The following is a 24,225-nucleotide window of genomic DNA, read 5'->3' as shown; positions in this document are numbered from 1 at the left end:
GAATGGTTCCTAAAGAGAGAGAGTGTCTGTGTTCTCTATGATATTAGCCACTTTGCTACTCATTGCAATATATTGGCAGTGGAGGGGGAGAATTGACTCACTTAAGAGGATGGTACTGTATATCAAATTATTGGAATTTGCAACTTTAAGCAAACAGACCTGAATCTTATGGGTAAGATAGGGGAGAGAAAAAACAAATACACATTGTTCAAGAAATTTTGGAATAGTAAGTGAAGGAAGATAGGCTACAATACTTCTCCCCAACCCCTTCTGCCTTTTATGAGAAAAAGAGAGAGAGAGTCAGGTTGTCCTCTAGATGTTGCTGGACAACAACTCTCTTCATCCCTGACTTAAGAAATGGAGCTGACCAAAGTTGGAGACCAGCAACAGCTGCAGGGCCACCAGTTCCTCACCACCAGTTTAATGAATGTAATGCAAGGTATGGTTGTGGTCTTCCTCAATTAAGGTGGTTCTGAATTCTGCATGATTTATAAAACCGCTGTGTCTTTCTTTTTTTAACATTTATTAAATTTGTAAGGATTTGTCTTCTCACTTGGTTATTTATTTATGAATAGTTTAAACAATTCATTATTTACTCATTTACTTAACTTTTCTTTTTCCAGACCTACGTATGCTTCCTTCCTTCTCTTTGCTTGTCTTCTTTTAAGTGTTGAAATATTAATTGGTAATTTGTAATCTCTTTACATTTAAGAAAATGGAATTTAACAAAAAGAAAGGAAAGTAAATTTAAAGCCAGCTTATTCCAAATTGCTGTGGTTACATTACAGATTACCTTGAATGTATGCCAAGATTCACATGTTGGTATAAGAATATTCCCGTGTTCAGGCATACAACTCATATAAGTACTCTGAGATATGCCTGTATGCCATGGGCATACAGAGTGATGAGGGGGAAAGATATTGTATTAATTGCGAAAAAACAAGGTGTTTCTTTCTGGAGGGGAGAAGTATACAGTATACCTTATTTTTATTAGTTGAGCAATTAATAAACTATTAATGGAATATATTCCTACCTTTTTAAAAAGAAACCTGCCTTATAAAGAGTCAGACCACAAATACATCCACCCGAGTATTGTCTGTACTGGTTGGCATCTGCTCTCTGAGATTTCACAGAAGTGTCTTCCCCAGCATTTCCAGGAGGTTGCAAGGTTCTGAGTTTGGGGCTCTGCCTGCAAAGCATGTCCTCTATCAATGAATCACAGTCCCTCCTCCTCCTCCTCCTCCTCCTCCTCCTCCAGATATTTCTTTCAACTTCAGATGCACTTCTCCTTCAGCACTGTTAGAGCTATCTAGTCACCACTGAAACTGTACAAATGTTCACCATCACTTTGGTATATGAAGGTAATATGAAATTGACAACATGCTAAGGAGGTTTATTAATATCTATCTTGTGTTCCTAGAGATTTGCTCTCAGGAGTCCAACATAGCTCAGTAGCAGGGACATTAAGTGACTCTCTGGTCTGTATTTTTTTACTAATGTAATTAGGAAAAACTGGCTCTGTTTGTTTATCTTAGAATGTCAGGACACTGAAAGGAACAAAATCTATCCCTGCTCATAGCTCTTTAGTCCAATTTATTTGCTAAGAACCATTGGTTATCACAAAAATATAGAACTACAAATAGTATTAGGATAAGGTAAAGGTAAAGGGACCCATGACAGTTAAGTCCAGTTGAAAACGACTCTGGGCTTGCGGTGCTCATCTCGCTTTACAGGCCGAGGGAGCCGGTGTTTGTCCGCTTCCACAGACAGTTTTTCTGGGTCATGTGGCCAGCATGACTAAGCTGCTTCTAGCAAAGCCAGAGCGGTGCATGGAAACACTGTTTACCTTCCCGTCGGAGCTGTACCTATTTATCTACTTGCACTGCATGCTTTCGAACTGCTAGGTTGGCAGGACCTGGGACTGAACAATGGGAGCTCACCCCGTCACAGGGCCTCAAATCGCCAACCTTCCGATCAGCAAGTCCAAGTGGCACAGTGGTTTAAACCACAGCGCCACCCGCATCCAATAGTATTAGGATACATTTTAGCATATCTAGTCCACAGAACATGGGAACTTTTGTATAATACATTGGGCTGCTAAGACAGACATATAAACTTTATATGTATAGTCGTATCTCGGAATTCGAACGGAATCAGTTCCGGAAGTTTGTTCGAATTCTGAAACGTTCGGAAACCAAGGTGTAGCTTCTGACTGGTTTCCGATTGCACAGGTGCGCTGGAAACAATAGTGGAAGCCACATCAGACGTTTGGCTTCCAAAAAAAAGTTCAAAAATCAGAACACTCACTTCTCATTTTCGATTGTTCAGGAGATGGAATGTTCGGCTTCTGAGACATTCGGGATCCAAGGTATGATTGTAATGTGTTTATCCCCAACCTCGAGCAAATAACAAATTCTTTCCCTACAATTCAAGAAGGAAACTCTGTAAAGAATTCCTCTCAGAAATACGTTCCTAAGAGAATTATACTGGGAGCAGTACAGTAGATAATGAAGAATGCTGCACATGTTGACATTGGATATCTCTACATCAAGAGTTTTGAACCTCTCTATTCAGCCCTCAGGAGTCTTCTTAGGCTATGTCTAATTATAAAGACACACACTCAATGGCCTTGCTCCATACAATGACCCTACTCCTGGACACATTCTTCACTCACTTTGTTCTGAGCCCTCCTTCGGTATTTTTGCTAAGCTAGAAATGTGTCACTGATCTGTGACAATGACTTTTGCCTGACTGTATGACAAGGGTGTGTGAAGAAGCTATGGCTATAGAAGTTACAGGGAACAGGTAGAGGACATTCTTGGTAGTGGCACCCGCCCTGTGCTATGCCCTCCCACCAGATGTCAAAGAGAAAAACAACTACCAGACTTTTAGAAGACATCTGAAGGTAGCCCTGTTTAGGGAAGCTTTTAATGTTTGACAGACTATTGTATTTTAATATTTTGTTGGAAGCAGCCCATAGCCCATGATGTAGTATTCCCATATGTCCAGAAAAACCTGGACATGTCCTCATTTTGGGGAGCAACATGCCATCCAGGTGGATTTTTACATTTTAATGGAAATGTCTGGGTTTTTTTGCTTGGGAGCAGCTTGGGCTTGGACTTGCCCTTGGGCCTTGGAAGCTTGGGCCCGGGCAGCTACTGCTCCTCAATTTCTCACAGGTTCAGGATCTGCATATTATTCATATCTGCATATTTGTACATGGCAATTCTATCAAGCATTTTTCTCTTTTTGTGGATACCCTGTCCTGTCAGCTGCACGTTGCTGCATCTGGGAGAATGCTTTTGGCCAGCTGAGTTGAGCAGTATTTTCTGTTGTGTGTGCACATACATATCAGTTCCCATGTCATGGCCTTGGACATGCCTCTATGCAGCCTCTTTCTCCTTTTTTATTTATTTTTATTAAACACACTCATGATTGAAACATACTCATCAGAGTGGAGGATTTCTTGTGGAGAACGGGCTAACAAAGCAGACCCTGCAATCAACGGAATTGCACCCTCCATCACTAACCCAGCAGCCACTGCTCAATCTGTAAGCCCAACAAATCCGCCTAACTGGACCAAAGTCTAAATTTCTTGATTTGGGTCAGGATTCAGCCAAATCTAATGTATTAGTCTTCTAGGGTGACAATTATTGCTTTACTGTTCCCATGTGTGTGAAATTCTGTGAACAAGGAGATTTCAGTGAATACAAGAACATGTTTTGGGGTTTTTTAAGGACCTTGGCCATAATTATTTAGTTTTAATTTTCCTCCTTCCTTTTACAGGCCTTCTAAAAAGTGCAAAAATGTTCAATACCACCACAGTGTCTGACTTTGTGCTCCTCGAATTTTCAGAGACTTGGGAACTGCAGATTCTGCACTTCATTATATTTCTAGTATTGTACTTGGCAAGCTTAATGGGAACCTTCTCATAATATTCTGCAGTAGCTTCTGATCACCACTTGCACAGACCAATGTATTTCTTTATGATGAACTTGGCTATTCAGGACCTTGGACAAGTTTCAGTTATTGTTCCCAAATCCATGGCCAATTCCCTCTTAAATACTAGGCAAATTTCTTATTCTGGATGTGTAGATCAGATCCTTTTGTTCAACTTCTTTATATCATCCAACTTCTTCCTTCTCACACTCATGGCTTATGATCGGTATGTTGCCATCTGCAATCCATTGTACTATGAGATGGTGATGAATAACCAAGCCTACATACAAGCGGTGGCCTGTGTGTGGATCAGTGGTTTTCTCCATGCAGTGCTACACACCAGCAGCACCTTTGCAGCCCCATTTTGCTCCAATGTTGTCAATCAGTTCTTCTGTGAAATTCCACAGTTACTGAAGCTTGCATGCTCAGATTTATACCTAATTGAAATTGGAGCTGTTATGCTGAGCTTTTTCATCGGGCTAGGCTGTTTTACCTTCATCGTTGTAACTTATGTGCAGATTTTCTATGCAGTGTTGAGAATTCCCTCTGTGCAGGGAAGGCAAAAGGCTTACTCAACTTGCATTCCTCACCTCACTGTCATCTTCGCGTTATTCTTTACTGGATTCTTTGCCTACATGCGGTCTACCTCTGTTCTGAATTTGGTATTTACTATGGTATATTCAATGGTTCCACCCATGCTGAATCCAGTGATTTACAGTATGAGAAACAAAGAGATCAAGGCTGCCATGTCAAAGCTATTAGGTTTTAGTCAAAGTACATCATCCAGTCTTTTTTAACTGTATGTGTTTAAGTCTTCATTTCAACAGTGATGGCCAATGATTTCTAATAAATTTATTACATTTTTATCCTTCCCCCTTTTTTATTTATTCAAAATGGACTTCAGGACAATATTCCTGTTGTTATGAAACAACAAACCAACAATACAATAAAAATTAAGAGGAACAAAACCATTCAACCTGTTTAAAAATACCCCAATCTAAAAATGGGCTAACCTTGCTCCAAAAAAATGATACAGTGTTCGTGCTTAGTTGGTGCTCCCTGTCTTGGAGGGGAGGAATTCGACATTTGGAGCACCACCCCAGACAAGACCCTCTCTTTTGTATGCACATGATGCTCTTGTCTTAATGATGGAGGACAAAGGCAGGTTTCCTCTTGACAGTCTTAATACATGAACAGGAGGAAGTCAAAGTCTTACATCTTTAAAAGTGCTTTCTCTGAAGGGTGACTGGGCCATTTTATATTGTATACTATACAGAATGTATGTCATTTGATGCTTTTATGATCATTTTTTTATAAAAATAATAATGGTTATGTACATTTTTTAAATATAACCTATGATTTTAAAATATATGTTTTTGTGGTACACCACCTTGCTTGCAAGTGATTTACAATGTCCCACATTTGCCAGCTCAGTATCTGTCAGGGACTGGACAGAGAAGGAATGGTGGAGACCGCCTCCTCAGACTGACCCTTCCAGAGAAGAAGAAGAAGACAGTTCTGAATTACAAAAGGAGTTTGAGGGATGTCACAGCTCAAAGGAAGATGAGGGGAAATAAAAGGAGAGGAGGAGGAAGAGCCAGAGTAGCTGGCTGACACGTTATCAGTAGAATGCATTCCAGACCCACCACCTCCCAGAACCCGGAGAACATTACAAGTAGGAGAGCAAAGGGCTTGGAGACAGATGGCCTTAAGCAGCAACTGTAAGGGGGGTGATGCTGTTGACGAATGAGTAAGAGAGAAGGGGGGGGTGGAGATTTACCTGGCGCAACGCCATTATTCCAAGAGGCTGCATTTCTAAGCTTCTCTCTGTGAATATTGAATAAAAAGCAAATGGTAAGAACTTCCTTGTCTTATTCGTTCTAGGCAAACTACCGTGGGGGTTGGATCCTCCGATGCCTGACAGTATCATATCTTTGCACATTACACTGAATGACAATGCACAGTATCATATCCCCTAATGCATTTCTAATGCAACAGCTTCAAATACAACCACAGTGTATGTATTTGGGGGCAGGGGGAGGCTGAGGGGAATTTGAACTCAGTTCTTCATTCTGATACTCTGCCTATTGCATTTCCAATCCAACTTTGGAAGATCTTCAAATCTGCACACTTCCCTCTAGTAAACATTTCTAGGAAGGCAATAATGTTTGCATGCACACACATGAGCCAATCTGAGAAGAAATTCATATGGATTACTACTTTTGATAACCAATCTACAGCTTAAAAGATAAATAACATTACAGGCATGGAACTTTTTGATGGTGATGAAGATGTAGCAAATTGAACCAGATTGCAGCACTTTCTCACTGCACCATTGTCTCAATCTAACTCACTCTCTTGGAAGTGGCATTTATGTCACCAATGAAAATAAATGGATTACTGAATATCCCCCCATGTTACAAATATAGTTAGAGCTTGATATTCTGTTTTGGAATAGCCCATCACCAAATGGGAATTTTTTTAAAAAGCTCCTTTTGTCCTCTCCCAAGAAAAATATATCATACAACTCTCTCATTCTTTTCTAATCACTGAAAACACAAAGAGATGCCTGCTTTCTCTTATTGCCCCTTCTCTGCTGAAAAAAAACATGGGTCATAGGGAAGGGTAATTTTACTCAGAAATACCCACTTTAAGGTTTCACATGTTCTGTCTTCCGCTACTATTAATGGTCATATTCATAGCACCTCCTTAGATTTTAAACTGTTCACCTTATGCTTTCCTGATCTGAGGAACAAGGTAGCTGGATAGGAAACAGAGAAGTTTGATCATATATGAGATCCCAATATCAGAAACCAGGGAGGGAAATGGGAGGAGATATTGGCTTCCCCCAAATTATCCATTTATCCCTCATAATCCTTTCTTTGTTTACCTTAATTACATCACTGGTAGGTTGTGGCAAGAAGAGGTGGTGGCAAGGTTCTGGAACTCCAGGGCAGGGGCAGCCACAGAAGTGTGAACCTGTGAGACCACTACCACCAACTCCAAGCTTCCCCGTTCTCACTGGTACCACCTTACCCCATCCCACTAAGAGCAACATCACCTCTAGAAAGATGCTACTGCCTACTGACCTACAAACGCTCAGTGTTTCAAGGGAGAAACACTACAATACTCAGACTTCTATGCATCATATCATCAAACATGTTCCTACATTTCATATTAGAACATGTAAAATTGTCATCATATATGTGGGGGGACAACCACTCACAAGTTCTGTTATTCTAATGCCCCTACATAGAGCCAATCTCTGCAAATCATATAGGCAGAACTACAGACCACAAAATTATTTTTTCCACTACATGTCTCTAGAGCTGTTCAACTGAACTCTTGAGAATATGTCTCCAGCAATACAAAACATTTATAAATTAGTTACTGCCACCATAGAAAGAATTGTTCGTTGTCATGACTGGTTAGTGGCACAGTGCTCTAAAATCTGAGAGAAGATTCTGCATCTGGTGCTAGAAGAAATCCGCAAAGAAAAAGAATTGTAAGTTATTTATATATCTAACTCTAGAGATAGAGGTGTTCTTGTGACAGGGAGGCTTTGAACATTTGTCACAATGCCTGCAAGTTACTTATAACATGGATCACTCCAACTATGCAGACGGTCTAAAAATGAGCACCATATTTGATGCTTCTGTGTGGGTATTACCATGTATTATTAATTATGTACACAGTGAGTGTTGTTCATGCTACTAGCATTATGTATGATGTGTATTCCTCCTCCCCAAACCCCTAGTGTATTATTATTTCTTCTTCTTCTTCTTCTTCTTCTTCTTCTTCTTCTTCTTCTTCTTCTTCTTCTTCTTCTCTGCACAAGAGCCCATTTAAACACAATCCTAAGCATGCAAAGGCTTTAGAAGGTTGTTAATGTGTTCCATGTGGGCCAGCCTCACATCTAAATGGTTCTCTAATCAGTGTTGGTTTCTGTGTGTGCAGTGGACAAATGAAGCTGCCTTACTTTAAGTCATTCCATCCAGTCCAATTTTGTCTACTCTGAGTATCAGCATCTTCTTAGGGTCTTGACTTTCAGCAGACACCTTAACCATCATCTGTTACTTGAACATTTAAATAGAGATCTCTGGGATTGAAGATCATGCAGAAGATTCCTGGTTAAATGTTAACAAGGAGTTCTATCTGAAATCCTGCAGAGCCACTGCCAATCAATGTGGATGACATTGAGCTAGATGCACCAATGGTTTGAACCGATGTCCCTTTGTTCTCCTACTAAGTGACAGCTCCTTCCCAGTACTTTGTATACTAGCACAATTTCCTTCAAGGTGATATGTTATTGCTGCTATGTGAATGTTGTGCATATAGGGGTTGCTTCCTGGATGAAGAGCTCTTTGAACATGTTGATATGTCATGTGAAACAGTACAACCTTTCTGCACACCAATCACCTCCTTTAAATATCTTCTCTTTTTTCTTTCCCAAGTGCTTTTTTGTTTCATCCCTCTTTGTGTCACTAATGTTACTGCTGTAGACGGGAATGCATCTTAGCTTTTCAGTGTATCTCAGCTGTCTGTCTAGATGCTGGGATATTTTCAGAGGACTTAGAAATGTTGCAGAAATGTTTCAGTTAAGGCTGCTTGCTGTTTTCTTTCCCAGTTCAACTGGAAACACCTGTCAGAAAGGGAAAAGAACTTATCTATCAATGTTTCAAGTTTCAAGTTTTCCAAGTTCTTGAGTTTTACTTTACTGTAATGACACTAAGGTTAGTGATAGTGTATGATGGGTACAATGGGTGCAAATAAAACCAGCTTTATTTTATTTAAATATTTCATAATGCACACTTCAACAAGAATAAATCTATAGTTGGGTACAATATAATAAACATAATAACAAACAATATAAAACAAGTAATATATTAAAACATTATCAACAACAAAACAAATGGATCCAGTCACAGGATTATCAGAAGTCTAGGCACAAAAACACATTTTTGACTGCAGTCTAAAGCCCAACATGAGAAGGGAAGGCATTCCGCAATCAATTTTATTACTATTTCTGTTGTTTTGCGCCCATCAGTGCTTTACAGTATACATATACTCTATTCATTTTGATTCAGTGGATTTCCCCCAACAAGCATATTCTGAGAATGAAGACAATGTGTATTTTTATCACTTGGATAAGTTGATTAGTTCCCTCCACTGAAGTGAATGGAATCACTTTTGGATGAAAAACCTTAGAACTTTCTTGTCCAAAACTATTGCTAGATGAATAATTGTTGTCCAGCTCTCCTTACGTAGACTGGACATATGATGATAATATTCTTATTATAAAACTAAGGATGAACAATTTGATTCAATTTTCTTTCCCTGATGCATTTACTGCTTGTGCACCAAGGCCCCGGAATAGCCCCCCCCCAAAAAAAATAATAATAAGGATACATCGACACAAATATTTTAGTTTAAATGTTAATGGGCAAATTTAGGCCACAACTTTATTGAATACAGAATGTGAGTGGTATTGGCTTAGGCACTGGCAACACTACATCTGACTCCTGCCCGCCTTGCAGGGAGTCTGGAAGGGTAAACCACCAAAAGAGGGAGCTCTATTGATGGCAACCACCTGAAGCTCACGCCGGGGTTCCTGTGGTCCTTGCATGGCCTTAGCCCCTCAAGCGGACTTTGGATGAGATCCAGACCCGTGAATTCTTCTAACCCTTGTACCTGGAGGGGCAGGTGATGGCTGCACCTCCCCTGCATCTCACTAAGCCAATGCCTAACCGCCAAACCTTACAAAGTTGTGACGATTGCTAAGAGGTAGGCAAAAACAGGTGGAAGGGAGCGTCCCGAGGCCGGTACACAATGCGAACCCTTAATTTAGGAGAATCCGATTTATGTACTGTAATAATTTATTGTTTTTTTGATCTGTTCTTCTCTTTAATGCTTCCCTTTTCCAGTGTCTAAATAAATCATATTTCTACTACATGTGTTTGAATAAATGAATAAAGTCTAGATAAAAGAAAGAAAGTCCTTTGCATATGGTGCTCCTAATAATCTATTGTTTGAAATATTAGAGGCAGTAGCTGCTGCCGCTGTAGTATGAGTGTTTATAAAATGAGACACCAGTCTTGACCTTGGTAGCTCAACTTCTTCTTCTTCTTCTTCTTCTTCTTCTTCTTCTTCTTCTTCTTCTTCTTCTTCTTCTTCGCCTTCTTTTTGTCTTTCTGTCTTTCTTTAATTTTATTTATACCCGGCCAAGACTGGGCTCAGGGCAGCTAACATCAGGTATAAAAACAATTGATTAAAATACAACTTAAAAACAAGATTAAAATACTACTTAAAATGCAGCCTCATTTCAGTGGAAGCCCAGATCAAAAATTGTTTGGGGGGAGAAAATGTCAAATCTTCATGAAGGCCAACTATCCAGACTGGTTCTATGTGGGCCAGAAAAGCCAGGGAAGTCCCCAAATAGGGGTTCTATCACAGAAGGAAAAGGAAGGGGGGGATCAGGCTGGTTCCAAGCCAAAGGCCAGGCGGAACAACTCTGTCTTACAGGTCCTGCGGAAAGAAATCAGATCCCACAGGGCCCTGGTCTCATGAGACAGAGCATTCAACCAGGCCAGAGCCAGTGTTGAAAAGGCCCTGGCCCTGGTTAAGGCTAATCTGACATTCTTCTTCTTCTTCTTCTTCTTCTTCTTCTTCTTCTTCTTCTTCTTCTTCTTCTTCCTCTGACCTGAAGCACAAAACAAAACAGAGTGAGAAGGCTGGAAGCAAAATCATCATAATTTGAATTATTGAAACTGAAACTGACATTGTTAGCAGAGTAGATCATAAGTGTTGTAATTTCCACTGTGTTTTCTTCTGCAGAAATTATGCAACAGACTGTTGAGGGCAAACAATGGAACACCACCTCAGTGACTGAATTTCTTCTCCTGGAATTTTCTGAGATTCGGGAACTGCAGATTCTACACTTTATTGGTTTCTTGGTGTTGTACATGGCAATTATATCAGGGAATCTTCTCATCATTTGCACAATAGCTATTGACCATCACCTTCACACTCCCATGTACTTCTTTCTGATGAACTTGGCCATGCAGGACATTGGTTCTATTTCAGTTATTATCCCCAAATCCATAGCCAATTCTATCTTAAATACTAGACACATTTCTTATTCTGGATGTGTTGCTCAAGTACTCTTCTTTTTCTTTTTTTTATCATCTGATTTCTCCCTTCTTACACTCATGGCTTATGATCGGTATGTTGCCATCTGCAATCCATTGCACTATGAGATGGTGATGAACAAGCAAGCCTGCATACAAATGCTGGCATGTGTATGGACTAGTGGTCTTCTCCATGCAGTACTACACACCAGCTGCACCTTTGCAACCCCATTTTGCTCCAATGTTGTCAATCAGTTCTTCTGTGAAATTCCACAATTACTGAAGCTTGCGTGCTCAGATTTATACCTAATTGAAATTGGAGCTGTTATGTTGAGCATTATCATAGGGCTAAGCTGTTTTACCTTCATCATAGTAACTTATGTGCAGATTTTCTATGCAGTGTTGAAAATTCCCTCTGCGCAGGGAAGGCAAAAGGCTTACTCAACTTGCATTCCTCACCTCATTGTTATCTCCACATTATTATTTACTGGATTCTTTGCCTACCTGAGGCCTACATCTAACACCCCTTCTGATCAGGATCTGGTATTTACTGTGGTATATTCTATGGTGCCACCCATGTTGAATCCAGTGATTTATAGTATGCGAAACAAGGAGATCAAGGCTGCCTTGTCAAAGCTATTAGGTTTTAGTCAAAACACATCATCCAGTTTTCTTCTTTAACTGTGTGTGTACCCACAGGTCTTAGCCTTTATCTAAGCAATGGTGCACCATGTTTTGTGGTTTGTTTGTTTTTTTAAATGCAATTATATTTTATCCATCCCTTCCATTAAACATAAATCAGTAATTTAGGAGGGTATTGAGATAAATGTAAAATGACAAATACATTGAGAAATAACAGATCAACAATACAATGAAATGAAGAGGAATAAAGACATTCAACCTGGTTAGAAATATCATAACAAAAAATGCCTGAGAAAACAATAAAGTTCTAACCTTGGTTTTTTTTAAAAAAAAAAGAATGGTATGTTGGTGCTAAGAGTACCCATTTTTGGAAGTGATTCCATACTTGGGTCACCATCACAGAAATCATACATCATACATGAATTGGAAGAATAAATATATGAGACCCTTTAATCAATGGATCGACAATATAACAACATTCACAACTTGTGAACGGACTGTTTACAGACTTAGACTTTTTTTGGATAAATATGACAATATTTGGAATGAATTTATACAGAATGTAGGAGGTTATTTATATAAGAATGCATGGGAGTAAAGTACATTGCATTTTTCTATATGCAGTGGTATCTTGGTTTATGAATTTAATCTGTCCCAGAAGTCTGTTCTTAAACCAAAGTGTTCTTAAACCAAGGTGTGCTTTCCCATATCAGCGGGGGACTCGATTTACAAATGGAACACACTCAACAGGAAACGGAACATGTTCTGCTTCCAAGGCAAAGTTCAGAAAGCAAGACACCTAAGTACTTCCGGGTTTGCCGCATTCTTAATCCAAGTTGTTCATAAACTTAATTGTTCTTAAACCAAGGTACCTCTGTGTATTTTTCTTATACATATCTTTGTTCTTCTCTCCATCACTTCCCCCTTTTTTCTCTGTATCACTTTATTTCTTTATAATTGAAATTATTTAATAATAATAATAATAATAATAATAATAATAATAATAATAATACATGGTGTTTTCCCTCTAAAGATGAAATATGAAGAACAGCTTCCTCTGGCATTCTTAGTACACAGGCAAGTCCAAGTCCAAGTAACTCATGACAGTTCGCACTGCCCCATTGATCATCAAAACAAAAGGGTGATGTAGGTGTATTGTAAAATATTCAAGGCATGTTGTGATCACGTGGAAAAAGTGGCATTTGAACATATTACACCTCTGGGGTCTTATGTAGGACATGTATAAAACTTGAACCTGCTTAGCTAATGGACAGCCACTGCAATTTTTTGACATTTTAAGCTGCATGTTTTGAGGAATTAACTATATGTGGTAGACGTCATATAATGGAATGCGAGCTTATTTTTGGACTATAGAGATAACTGGCATGATTTTGGTGGTGTATCTTATCAGTACATGGGGTCAATCTGGGCTGATTGCCAAGATTTGTCATTGATTTATGGGTTAGCAAGATCATGGACATGCTAGGGATAAGTGCATATTAGACTGACAGTGGAGATGGCAGCTTGCCAACCTTTTGATGTAAGTCATTGGTCCTTTCCCTGGTTGACCACAAGAATGTGGCTGTCTTCCATATTCTCACACTCAGATAGTATATTAGGACCAGTAGTGCCCCTGCTTAAAGAGATACCAATGCCAGCCTTTGACCGAAGGAGTAAAATGATGTGCTGCTGCTCTGGAGGAAATTTCCCAGTAACTCAAAGCTGTCTGAATTTATATACTTTGCTTCATTTTGTTCTTGTTTAGCAAATAAATGCCTTTAATTATTAAATTGGTGTTTCATTTATTGCCTACCTAAGTATTTCAAGTAATACCCCCCCCATAGACAATTTGGGGGGAAATTCATTTGGATTTCTACCATTGACAACCTATTCTCTAAATGGGTTTAATAACGTTTTATATTTATCTACAACTGAAACTATACATTACATTATAGGCACGGAACTTTCCCTCAGTGTAGGAAGAGAGGCAAATAGGGTGATGGGTGAATCACATGGCTTAGTCACATGGCTCTAACAAGCCTCTATTGAGTTCCTATAAACTATTGAGTTTCTGTACCAATAACTTTCACCACTTTGCAACTAAGCCTGATTTTACTGCGTGGAAAAACATGTGAACCTGACCTTTGAAAAGTTTACATGGAAACCAATTTTTAACTTACAAAAATGTGGTATTTTCCTATGCTGAGAGAAAATGAAACTTTGGAACTCACTTTGAAGGGCATATTTTAAAGGTCAAGGAGCCTATATTTCTATACTTTACTTTCCTGCATATTTTGTGACTTTAAATCTCTGCCAGGATTCTTTCACTGAAGTGTATACTTGCCCCAAACCTGGATCTTGGCACCCAGTAATTGTAAGTATATATCAAATAGAGAACATAAAAGCACTGCCCTCTGACAACTATTCAAATAGAGGGCCATCCTTACGCTAGTTACCAATGAGCCTTTACATCTTTATTGTAGTACAGAAAGAGACATTGTGAGGAGTAGATAACTTTGAAATAGTGCACAGTGCAAGTAAGTTAACTTTTCTCTGTGTGCTTATCTGGGGGAATTATTTGGGGCTCTTGGGACCAAGGCTCAAGGTTCACATAAACTGATTAACAAAACTCTGCCTCAGGGTGACAAATTTGTATCATCCATTTAAAAAGATCTTCATGAGTCTCAAAACAAAGAAGAGCTGAAGAACTTCAAAACATCCCGGATAGCTAGACAGATAGACATCACTTGGAAGCAGCAAATGAAGAAGCTGCATCTGGTGATTGCATTGTCTAGAAAGAAGATGGTGAGTTATTTATATAATGAAAATTTAGAAATTGCTAGTGTTGTTTTCTGTGGGCAGCTTCATGGTTCATGGAAATCTGCCTTTTGGAGCTGAGGTTGAGGGACTTATGCCAGTATACTTCTAGCTCAGGTGGGGTAAAGAACATATGCTAACATAGCCCCAGCTCAGATGGGAATGCCTGAGATCTACCAAATCCAAATTCCATCATTTCGGTAAAGCCTGGGTTTGGACTGCGCTGTAAAATGAAATGAAATTGAAACATTTGGATATCTTGGAAAAGCAGTAAGGAAACTCTTATAATGGTTTTAATTTATTGGAGTTTAATTATGGTATGCCTTTGTGGTTCTGACTTGGTGAGTTTGTAGCCACTAAAAACTCTTGTTTGAATCCTAACATAATGTGCCTTAAAGAAGTTCAGGCAGCAGTTTGTAACCTATGGAAAGCCTCTTTGCAGAATAAGGGGTGCGAACCCATGTGAAATTGGTGGGGCTGGGGCTGTAGCGCATTCGAAATTCTACACAACTTTCAGTACACTTTGAGTTTAACTATTAGGGCAAGATCCATTCAGTTAGGAACTACTCTAGTCAGAAAAACTATTTTGGGAAGATATTTATGTTAATGCTGAACTCACTGAAATTAGAAAATTTAAAATGGTTATCCTGGGCTCAAGTGAAGCATTTTGTGTTTGTACTGCTAGTTTAATTAGAGCATTCTGTTAATAGAAATGGAATGGTCTTTTACAGAGCATAGGCAGAGCAATCCTAATAGAAAGCATTGTAACTTATGCCAGAGGAGCTACTGGGGAAAACTAGGCTTGATATTGTGTGCAACTGGGCTCACGCATGCTGCTGCAAACTTGGAGATATATATGGTAATCATATTGTAATAAAGGACAGCTGTTGAAACACATACTGAAACATGTAAAAGCACTGCTTTTACAATATACATACCCCCATGCAAAGGGTTGTTAAGGCCAAAACACATTTGGACACATGGTCCAATCAGACTGCTGCACTTACCAACTTAGCAGCTATTTTCTGCACTAACTGTAGCCCCTGGACCATCTTCAAGAGCAGTCCCATGCAGAGTACATTTTAAATAACTTACATAGGAGGTCATTAGAGCATGGACAACTGAGGCTATGCTATCATGGCCCAATAATGGTCATAGCTAGAGAACCAGGCATAAGCACCCCTGGCTACAGACTTTAGTGCCATGGTTCCCAACATGGGGCACATGCCCAAGAGGGGAGCAATTTCATTTTTAAGGGGGGCAATCTGAGAATGAGTCAGACCAAGTTAATGGCCTTTTCCTCCTCATGAATAGGAGTTCACTTTTTGGATAATAAGAATTATATGTCATGGGGGGGGGGAGCGCGGAATCAGGATTTTAGAGATGCTTAGGTGGAGCATGGCCCAAAAAAAGGTTGGGAACCACTGCTAGTGATAAATTGGAATGTAGGAGTACTCCCAGACTACGATCGGGATTCCAACTTCTATTTTAATATACAGTGGGACCTTGGTTTGCAACCATTTTGGATTACAACCATTTTGGATTACAAGCACGTCAAACCCGGAAGTGCGTGTCCCTTTTTTGGATTACAACCGATTCTTTTTTGGAGGCCCCATTGGCAAAAGCACGCCTTGGGTTACAACCTGCTTTGGTTTACAACCGGAGCTCCAGAACGGATCATGGTAGTAAACCAAGGTACCACTGTAAAGTATTTTAATATAACGTATATATTTACTTAAATTCAAATATGGTATGTATTTGGATACAATGTATTTAGAAATGCATACATGGATATAAAATGTATACTTATACATCTTACATCAGTATATGCATTTCTAAACATATTGTATCCAAATACACATTCCAGTAGAGGTTTTTTTTTTGAGGGGGGGTTGAGTTGGAACTGTATTGCAGAATTCAAAGGAATGCAGAATGTAAAGGATAATCTTGGCATGATCTGCACAAAAGTCTAGCAGGGGTAGATCAACTGAGTTCACCTCAGAATTCACAGAAATTGAATTCCTCAAGTATCCTCAAGTAAGACCCATGCTACCCAGCCCATTGACAACAAATGCTGACATGAATGCAAATCAAGTACCATTGCTTAACTTCTGTACTTGGCAGATTTTAGTGAAGTGTTACATGTATCTATTTCTTTTCCCTTTTTTTTGATATAGCATGCAATTTGTAATGATGGAAACTACAGCCAACATGAGTTCCATGTCCCATTTTCTACTGCTGGAGTTCTCTGAGATCCGAGAGCTGCAGCTCTTGCACTTTTTTGTATTCCTGGCATTGTACTTGGCAACTGTGACTGGAAATCTTCTCATCATATCTGCAATAGTCTCTGACAATCACCTCCACACTCCCATGTACTTCTTCCTGATGAACCTAGCAATGCTGGACCTTGGTTCAATTTCTGTAGCTATACCTAAATCCATAGTTAATTCCTTCTTTAATACCAGATTGATTTCTCATTCTGGATGTGTTGCCCAGGTTTTCTTCCTACTCTTTTTTGTAGCATCAGATTTTGCCCTCCTCACAGTGATGGCACATGATCGCTATGTTGCCATTTGCAACCCGCTGCGGTATGAGACAATAATGAACAAAGTAGCCTGTATGAAAATGGTTGCAAGTGCGTGGATAAGCGGCCTTGTCTATGGAATAGTACACACGAGTAGCACTTTTGCAAACTCCTTCTGCTCTAATGTGGTTGATCAGTTCTTCTGTGAAATCCCACAGTTGCTCAAGCTCTCCTGCACTGATTTATACCTAGTTGAAGTTGGTGTTCTTGTGCTGAGTGTTAGCATAGTGCTTGGTTGCTTCATTTTCATCATTGTAACGTATGTGCAAATCTTCACTACAGTGCTGAGAATTCCCTCAGTGCAGGGAAGGCAAAAGGCCTTCTCCACGTGCCTTCCCCACCTTATTGTGGTCTCCATGGTTGTATTCACTGGAATTTTTGCCTACCTCAAGCTTCCCACTAATTCACAATCTGATCTGGATTTGGTGTTTGCAGTTATATATTCATTTATATAAATAAATGAAAAAAATGAATGAAATATATATTCTGTGGTTCCACCCCTGATGAATCCACTAATCTACAGCTTGAGGAACAAGATATCAAGGTTGCCCTGTGGAAAATGCTGAATGTGAAGGGTTCTTCTAAGAATCCCTTTTCTGAATTTCATTCCTAAGCACAAACGTTTTGATGATAGCTCTTCATACAAACTTATGCTTTAGCCAACCTGATGCCTTCCATCTGTTTTAGACTTCAACTCTCATCAGCTTCAGCCTGTGTGGACAATGGTAAAGGATGATGGGAGTTTAGGTTATAGCACTGGCATCCGCTAAATTAAATGCATATAAACATTTTGGTATATATACATGTTTCTCTTCAATTGCCCCCAAATTTCTCTATTAAAAGACCAGAGATATTTTGAAAAACATAAACGCTTCTTTCCAGGTAAGACAAGTCTACCAAGAGACTATTTGCCAGTGAACAAATAAATATTTTTTCATGAGAGGTAGAGTGCCACTCTTAGAACAAATTTCTGACATCTCTTTAATGCCTCTGGGATACTGACCTGAAATCTACTACATGTTGTTACGAGGGCAGAAGGTAATCCACTTAAGTATAGCACTATAACAAGGTTGCACATACTCAGTGGGAGATTTGAGGCAAGATGTGGCCACTATTATGGGCAGCAAATTCATGATCTCAGAGTAATATGGGTTATGCCTGTTGTCTCCTTTCTCTAAGGCCCTGAATCTTATGATGTTCCCCATAAGTTTTAAAATGAGTTAGGAATGTCTGCAGCACTGTAATATCTTGTTAGTTGATGTTTTTGTTTTAGCTGCAAGTTTTAGTGTCAATACATTTGAAAGAACTGCTGTAGAGATAAGCCAGAACAAATACCAAGCTTCAGAAAAGGTTTTCTACTGACTCAATCTGAAACATAGAAGTTCAGTATGACTGCTCTGTTTTATTTATTTTATGATACTTGTGTAAATTATATCATTCATGTTATTATTTAATTCATTCATGCCTTATTTATGTACTGCTGTTTGATGTTTGTTTTATATCACTTACATCTGTATAAGTTCTTCTTTTTTTTAAAAAAAAAATTATTAACAGGCCAATCAAATCACATTAATTCCAAATCACATTAATTTCAAATTATACAGCCAAATTTTTAAATTTTTGTTGGGGGTACCCATGCTTCGAGCTCAGAAAGGGATCCAAAAATCTCTCTTGCTGCTGCTTTAATGTACACAGTTCTGTTATTCACAGTTCTGTTCAATCTTCTCTTTGTTATTTTCGTCATCTTCTTGTTGTTATCATATTCCTCTTTGTGATCTCTGGTAGTCTCCACAAGCGGGTTGAAATCAAACGTTGTTATATCCTGTGTGGATTTTACACTCCTCCAAGAGCCATATCAAAATAGACAGACGCCATTTCCGCACCTCCGTACAAAATATTCCCAAAGTCTGTCCGTTAATTTCCACCCCTTCTTTCGAATCTGGGGGTGATTTATGGCAACCGCAGGCAAGGCAGTGTTTCCCATTTCCTTGGGGTAACAAGGGAGGCTGCATACTCCCATATCAGCCTCTTAATTGCCTCGTGTGAGCTGGAGAGATGGTATTGTCAGCCATCTACCAATGCGCCCCTAGCGGCCCCCCATCTGTATAAGTTCTTCGCTAAGAATCCCTTATCAAAATACATTAAGAATTTCTGGGGGGAAATACAGAAAGAAGCACTGGCTATCATCTTCCCAGAAACCCTAAAATAACTTCTTTTTGAAATTTCATTCTGAAGTCAGTAAAACTGATTTACAGCAGGTTGCTACACTGCTAACAGCAAAATGGTATATTGCACAAAAAATGGAAAAATAAAGACCCCCCCCCACTTATTAAAAAACAAGACTCAAAGTAGTTTGCAAAAAAATAAACAAATAAAATCAAGAAAAAGGTACAACTCATTGGCTAAGGAAAACCTGGCAAATTTATCTTAACGGTAAAACTTACGGTACATAATTACATAAAACAATACATAATTATCAAGAAAACAAATTTATTGAGTGATTGGTTTTATTTTTACATTTCTGGAATGTATTTTCGCTTTCAATCTATTTTTTTGTTTTGTTATGTTGCCCCTTTTCTCATTCACACATCATTTTTCTTTATCTTATTCCCCCCCCCCCTTTTTACTTCATTTATTTCCTTTTTTTCCTGACAAGAAAGGTTGTTTGATGTACAACGTCTTGGCTACAAAGTGCAATGTTATAAGATCAATAAAAGTGTTGTTGTTATTTATTATTATTATTATTAGTCATACAATATATATATTTAAAATAAGTTACACAAGCACTTAACTTCTGTTTTGGTGTTCTTAGAATGAAAGTCACTAAGTCAGTGGAGTCTGGTCTTTTGTTATATATGGTACACACACACACTCACACACACACACACACACACCTGAGCAAAGGATGGAAGGGCCATAACATTAACTGCTCAACACATCTTTCTCCTCCTTCAGGGTTCTAAGGAGTCCTTCCCTCCCCATGCCATAATTTAGGTTTCAGTTAATCATGTATTTGTGTGTTCCTAGCTCCACATAAGTCTACACAATGACAAATTTCTACACCTTGGATGACGTGGCATCAAGCTGCAGGGGATGAGGAGCAAACTCTTGAGACATGTAAAAAAGGGTACTTTAAAAAGAGACTGCAGTTCCTTCTCCTACAGGAGGAGTGACTCTGTCCAGGAGTCTACTGGGAGACCAATGGGCCCATATACCTCTCACGATGGTGGCCTGTGTGGGGTCGTGGCATCCAATCCATGTTGGGGGCAACTGTCCAACACAAGTTAAACCCCACCACATTCCTATCAGGCGGAAGGCTGGATACATGCCCAGTGCCTTAGCCAAACCAATTCTTTCCTGTAATCAATAAAGTTTTGGCCTAATTCAACCCAATACCAGTCTTCTGTGTTCATTCTTGTGGCCCTCCCTTCACCTGCCATGGCAGTTACATGACCGTGAGGGCAAATCTATCTTTCTCCTCTATTAGGTTCCCACAGAGCCCCAAACCCATAACTTCAGCTTCAGCACAGAGAGGAAGTCAAATCAGAGCTCCACTGGAGACTAGACAAACTTGTCCAGGTCAAAAGACATGTAAAAAGGATACTTAGCAGGCTGGCTGAGGTTATTACCTTAACAAAGAGACTGGTTTGACCACTTTAGCAGTTCCTTCTCCTACAGTCTCCAGTATTAGAGATACAAAATCAGATGAGTTTGATTGTGCCAAGAATCTGAAGCCATTCCCATCTATCTTATATCTGAAGAAGAAAGTTACATCATAGCATTGCATTTTTTTACATTGCTTTGTGGGAGTACAACATGAATCTCCAGTTTCAGTCTAATCTTCTGATTTAAAATGAAGCACAGAGTGGATGAACAAGTGAAATCCTCAATGACACATCGGGCAATGAATATTGGTCATAATATTGAAATGTTGACTTGGGAGTGGTTGTGGAATATAGATCTAAGGTTTATAGCAAGTTATGGTTTGAGGAAAAACTACCTGTATATGAAAATGATGTATAGATGGTATTTGACACCCAATGGATTAGCAAAAATGTGTAACTCTAAACAAAATATCTGTTGGAAATGTAAAAGTAAAGAAGTTACCTTTTTCCATATGTGGTGGACTTGTAATAAGGTAAAAGTCTACTGGGAAATGCTATATGGTGAATTGAAAAAAAATGTTTAAAATAACTTTTATTAAGAAACCAGAGGCTTTTCTTTTAGGAATTATAGGAATTTTAGAATAAGAAATCAAGATAATTTTTTAAATGTAGAATGGAAACTGTTTATTGAATATTTACAAAATTATTGTAAACAAATTAAGACATTAGCAGGACTAAAGTAAAAATGTGCAGTGACAGAAAACATATATTGACTATCTGGGATAAACAATAAATAAGGTTAACTTAGAATTGCAGTAAAAAACAGTATAAATGTAGGAAACCACAAATAGGGGGGAGGGCAGTCAAAATATGATGTGGAATAATTCAAATTCTTGTTTTGTGTTTGTCGTAAAATTAAAAGTATAAATAAAATCTTAAAAAGAAAAAGCACAAAATGGAAAAGGGTGACTTCTTCTTCTTCTTCTTCTTCTTCTTCTTCTTCTTCTTCTTCTTCTAGCACTTGAAAGACTGTGTAATGTTTTATTATGTTTTTATATACTGGTATGTTGGAAGCTGCCCAGAGTGGCTGAGCCAACCCAATCAGATGGGTGGGGTACAAATAATAAAATTATTGTTATTATTATTATTACTTCAATAAACACAAGGTGCCACTCTATTGGTGGTAGTGCTTGAGTGTTGACAAGTTCCACTCGTCCATGGTATACATGTATGGCACACTTTAAAAATAATAATGGCATACATCATAATGATATGGATGGTGATGACTCACGCCTATTGTGTGACTCTGCAGGCAAGGTTAACAGTGAACTGTGGGAGTATTCTGAAATATAAAAGGGCATTACTATTTATTTAAAATGCTGATATCCTCTTATCCAACCAATCTACAATAAGATTTAATCAACAGCAATGAAAACATGAATACATTAACAATAATAAAACAAGGAGCTCAGCTTGAAATGAATCAGAGGTGGGTCAGGGGAAAACCCCCAGCATGGATGCCTGTGAAATCTCAAATGAAATGTAATTCCAAAGCTGGGGAGCCACCATGGAGCAGGCCAGTGGCATGCAGTCATTGGCCTAAGGGGACTAGGGTGGAATCCACACACATATAAAAACCATTCTGAAAATGCTGTTTTAAAAGCTTTGTTAAAAACACACTGAATTTTCCATAAGGCTCACCATCACCATCTAGTGTCACATTGTATATTGCACTTAAAACACACTTAAAATGTTTTATTTTTCAGTTGTATAGCTGAGTCCTAGGCTAGTCCCCTAGATGTTCCCCTAGTGCCTCCTTCCTGAAGCCCAGGAAGCTTCTGCCCAGATTTAGGATTTAGGCGTGAGGCTCCGATGGGTCCAAGATCCATCCTGCCATCTCCCAAACCTTATCCGGCTTTTGGAAGGAGGCAGGAGGATTCCAGCATCCTGTCAGACCCCTAGCACCTCCTTTGCAAAGCCTGGGAAGCTTATGCCCAGCTTAGGGAGGGAGGTGCAATGCTCATGTGCTCGACACCAGGACATCACAATGTCACACTCATGACATTGTCCCCCCACATCCCTCGCAAGCTAGCGCCTCTGGCCCTAACTGTTCCGCTATGAAAAATTTAACCACATGCCACCGGAGCAGGCCCATCCACATGTCCCCCAGTGATTGGACACTAATAAGTGTCTCCGTGTAAGATATCACCTCCCAGGCAGGGCTCTACAATATTTTCAGAACAAATCTAGGAACAGTGCCATACAAGCGTTTAAGATTCAATAGCTTCTGCAATGCAGTCTGGATCTCTTCGTTTCTCAAGCTATAAATGAAGAGATTTAATGATGAAGGAAGTATAGCATACATCACAGCAAAGAACATTTGGTTTACCCAATAACAACACGGAAAACAACATGGGGGGAATAAATGCTGTTACTTTAATACCATGCATTGCTTTTAGATGACAATAGAAAACCAATCAATTTAAGTGAGTGGGGAACCAATGGCCTTTGATATTTTGTTGGACACCATCTCCCTTCAACCCAAAACAGGATGATAAGTGGTCCTGGCTGATAGTAGTTGGATGCCAACAAGATATGGAAAGGTCCAGGGTAGGGATTGTAGCAATAGCAAAATTACCCTGTTCACAGTCTATCTGGGTGACACTACAATGAACTGTAATAATGGTTTAATTTTTCAAAACTCAACAAAATAATATCTATGGAGTACGGGGCAACAACACATGTGTATTCTACATTGTTCTGCTGCATACTTTTCATGCCTGCAACCCCAGCAGATCTCAACTCCTAGGAAGGGCTATAAGAGGAAATCCCAAACATTTCAGAATAAACCTGGGAATAGTGTCAGGAAATTGCTTAAGACTCAATTGTTTCCACAGAGTCCAAGAGTCTGGATCTCTTTGTTTCTCATGCTACAGATGAATGGGGTGAGCATAGGGGGAAGAATAGTATATATCACAGCAAAGAAAAGATCTAGGCCAGATGAGCTGTTACTAGGTTGTCCGATGTAGGTAAAGAGTCCAGTGAACATAAGCAGAGAGACAACGAGGAGGTGGGGCAGGCAGGTGGAGAGGACTTTATGGCGTCCCTGTTCAGAAGACATTTTGAGGACTGCAGTCAAGATCCACACATAAGTTACAATGGTGAAAACAAAGCATCCAAACACAGATATACAGCTAAACACAAGATGTCCAACTTCAACTAAGTATAAGTCAGAGCAACACAATTTTAGTAGTTTTGGATTTCACAGAAATATTGGTAGATTGACTTGCTGTTGCCGTTTTGAAAAGTAATGGCATTAGCCCAACTGTTCCCACATGAGACTCTTGAGAAAAATACACCATTAATACCAGGCATCAATATCACACATTAATAGAAAAAGAGGAAGTTAACCCTACAATCCTCCTTTCTTAAAGACTCCAGAAAAACATGCATGGAATGCAGGGAGATTACACATACATGTCCTGAAAAGCTAAAATTGTGCAAGCAAACA

The 24,225-nt window shown here is 39.1% G+C and overlaps 2 protein-coding genes and 1 pseudogene across 3 annotated transcripts in view; all 3 read left to right on the top strand.

Moving 5' to 3' along the window:
- Window positions 1–4,736, top strand: part of LOC310691608 (olfactory receptor 14I1-like) — a gene marked incomplete at both ends in the record, with an annotated part of 142,904 nt that extends 138,168 nt beyond the window's left edge. Inside the window, one exon of the mRNA XM_083471466.1 lies at window positions 4,020–4,736. Coding sequence (XP_083327592.1) covers window positions 4,020–4,736 — 717 coding nt within the window. The remainder of the gene's footprint in view (window positions 1–4,019) is intronic.
- Window positions 4,737–11,147: 6,411 nt separating this feature from the next.
- On the top strand, window positions 11,148–11,747 carry LOC310691607 (olfactory receptor 14A16-like; the record flags this gene model as incomplete). Its single annotated transcript, XM_083471465.1, has 1 exon — window positions 11,148–11,747. One exon carries the CDS (start codon window positions 11,148–11,150, stop codon window positions 11,745–11,747), a length of 600 nt encoding a protein of 199 aa, XP_083327591.1.
- Window positions 11,748–16,718: 4,971 nt separating this feature from the next.
- LOC310691606 (olfactory receptor 14I1-like) lies at window positions 16,719–17,722 on the top strand (annotated as a pseudogene). The gene has a single exon. The product of its transcript is annotated as an olfactory receptor 14I1-like (transcript).
- The last annotated feature ends 6,503 nt before the right edge of the window (window positions 17,723–24,225 follow it).

The sequence above is a fragment of the Podarcis liolepis genome, assembly GCF_965112155.1.
Source record: "Podarcis liolepis genome assembly, chromosome: 13".
Lineage (NCBI taxonomy): Eukaryota > Metazoa > Chordata > Lepidosauria > Squamata > Lacertidae > Podarcis > Podarcis liolepis.
Note: the sequence above shows the minus strand (reverse complement) of the source record. Positions and strands in the feature narration are given on the sequence as shown.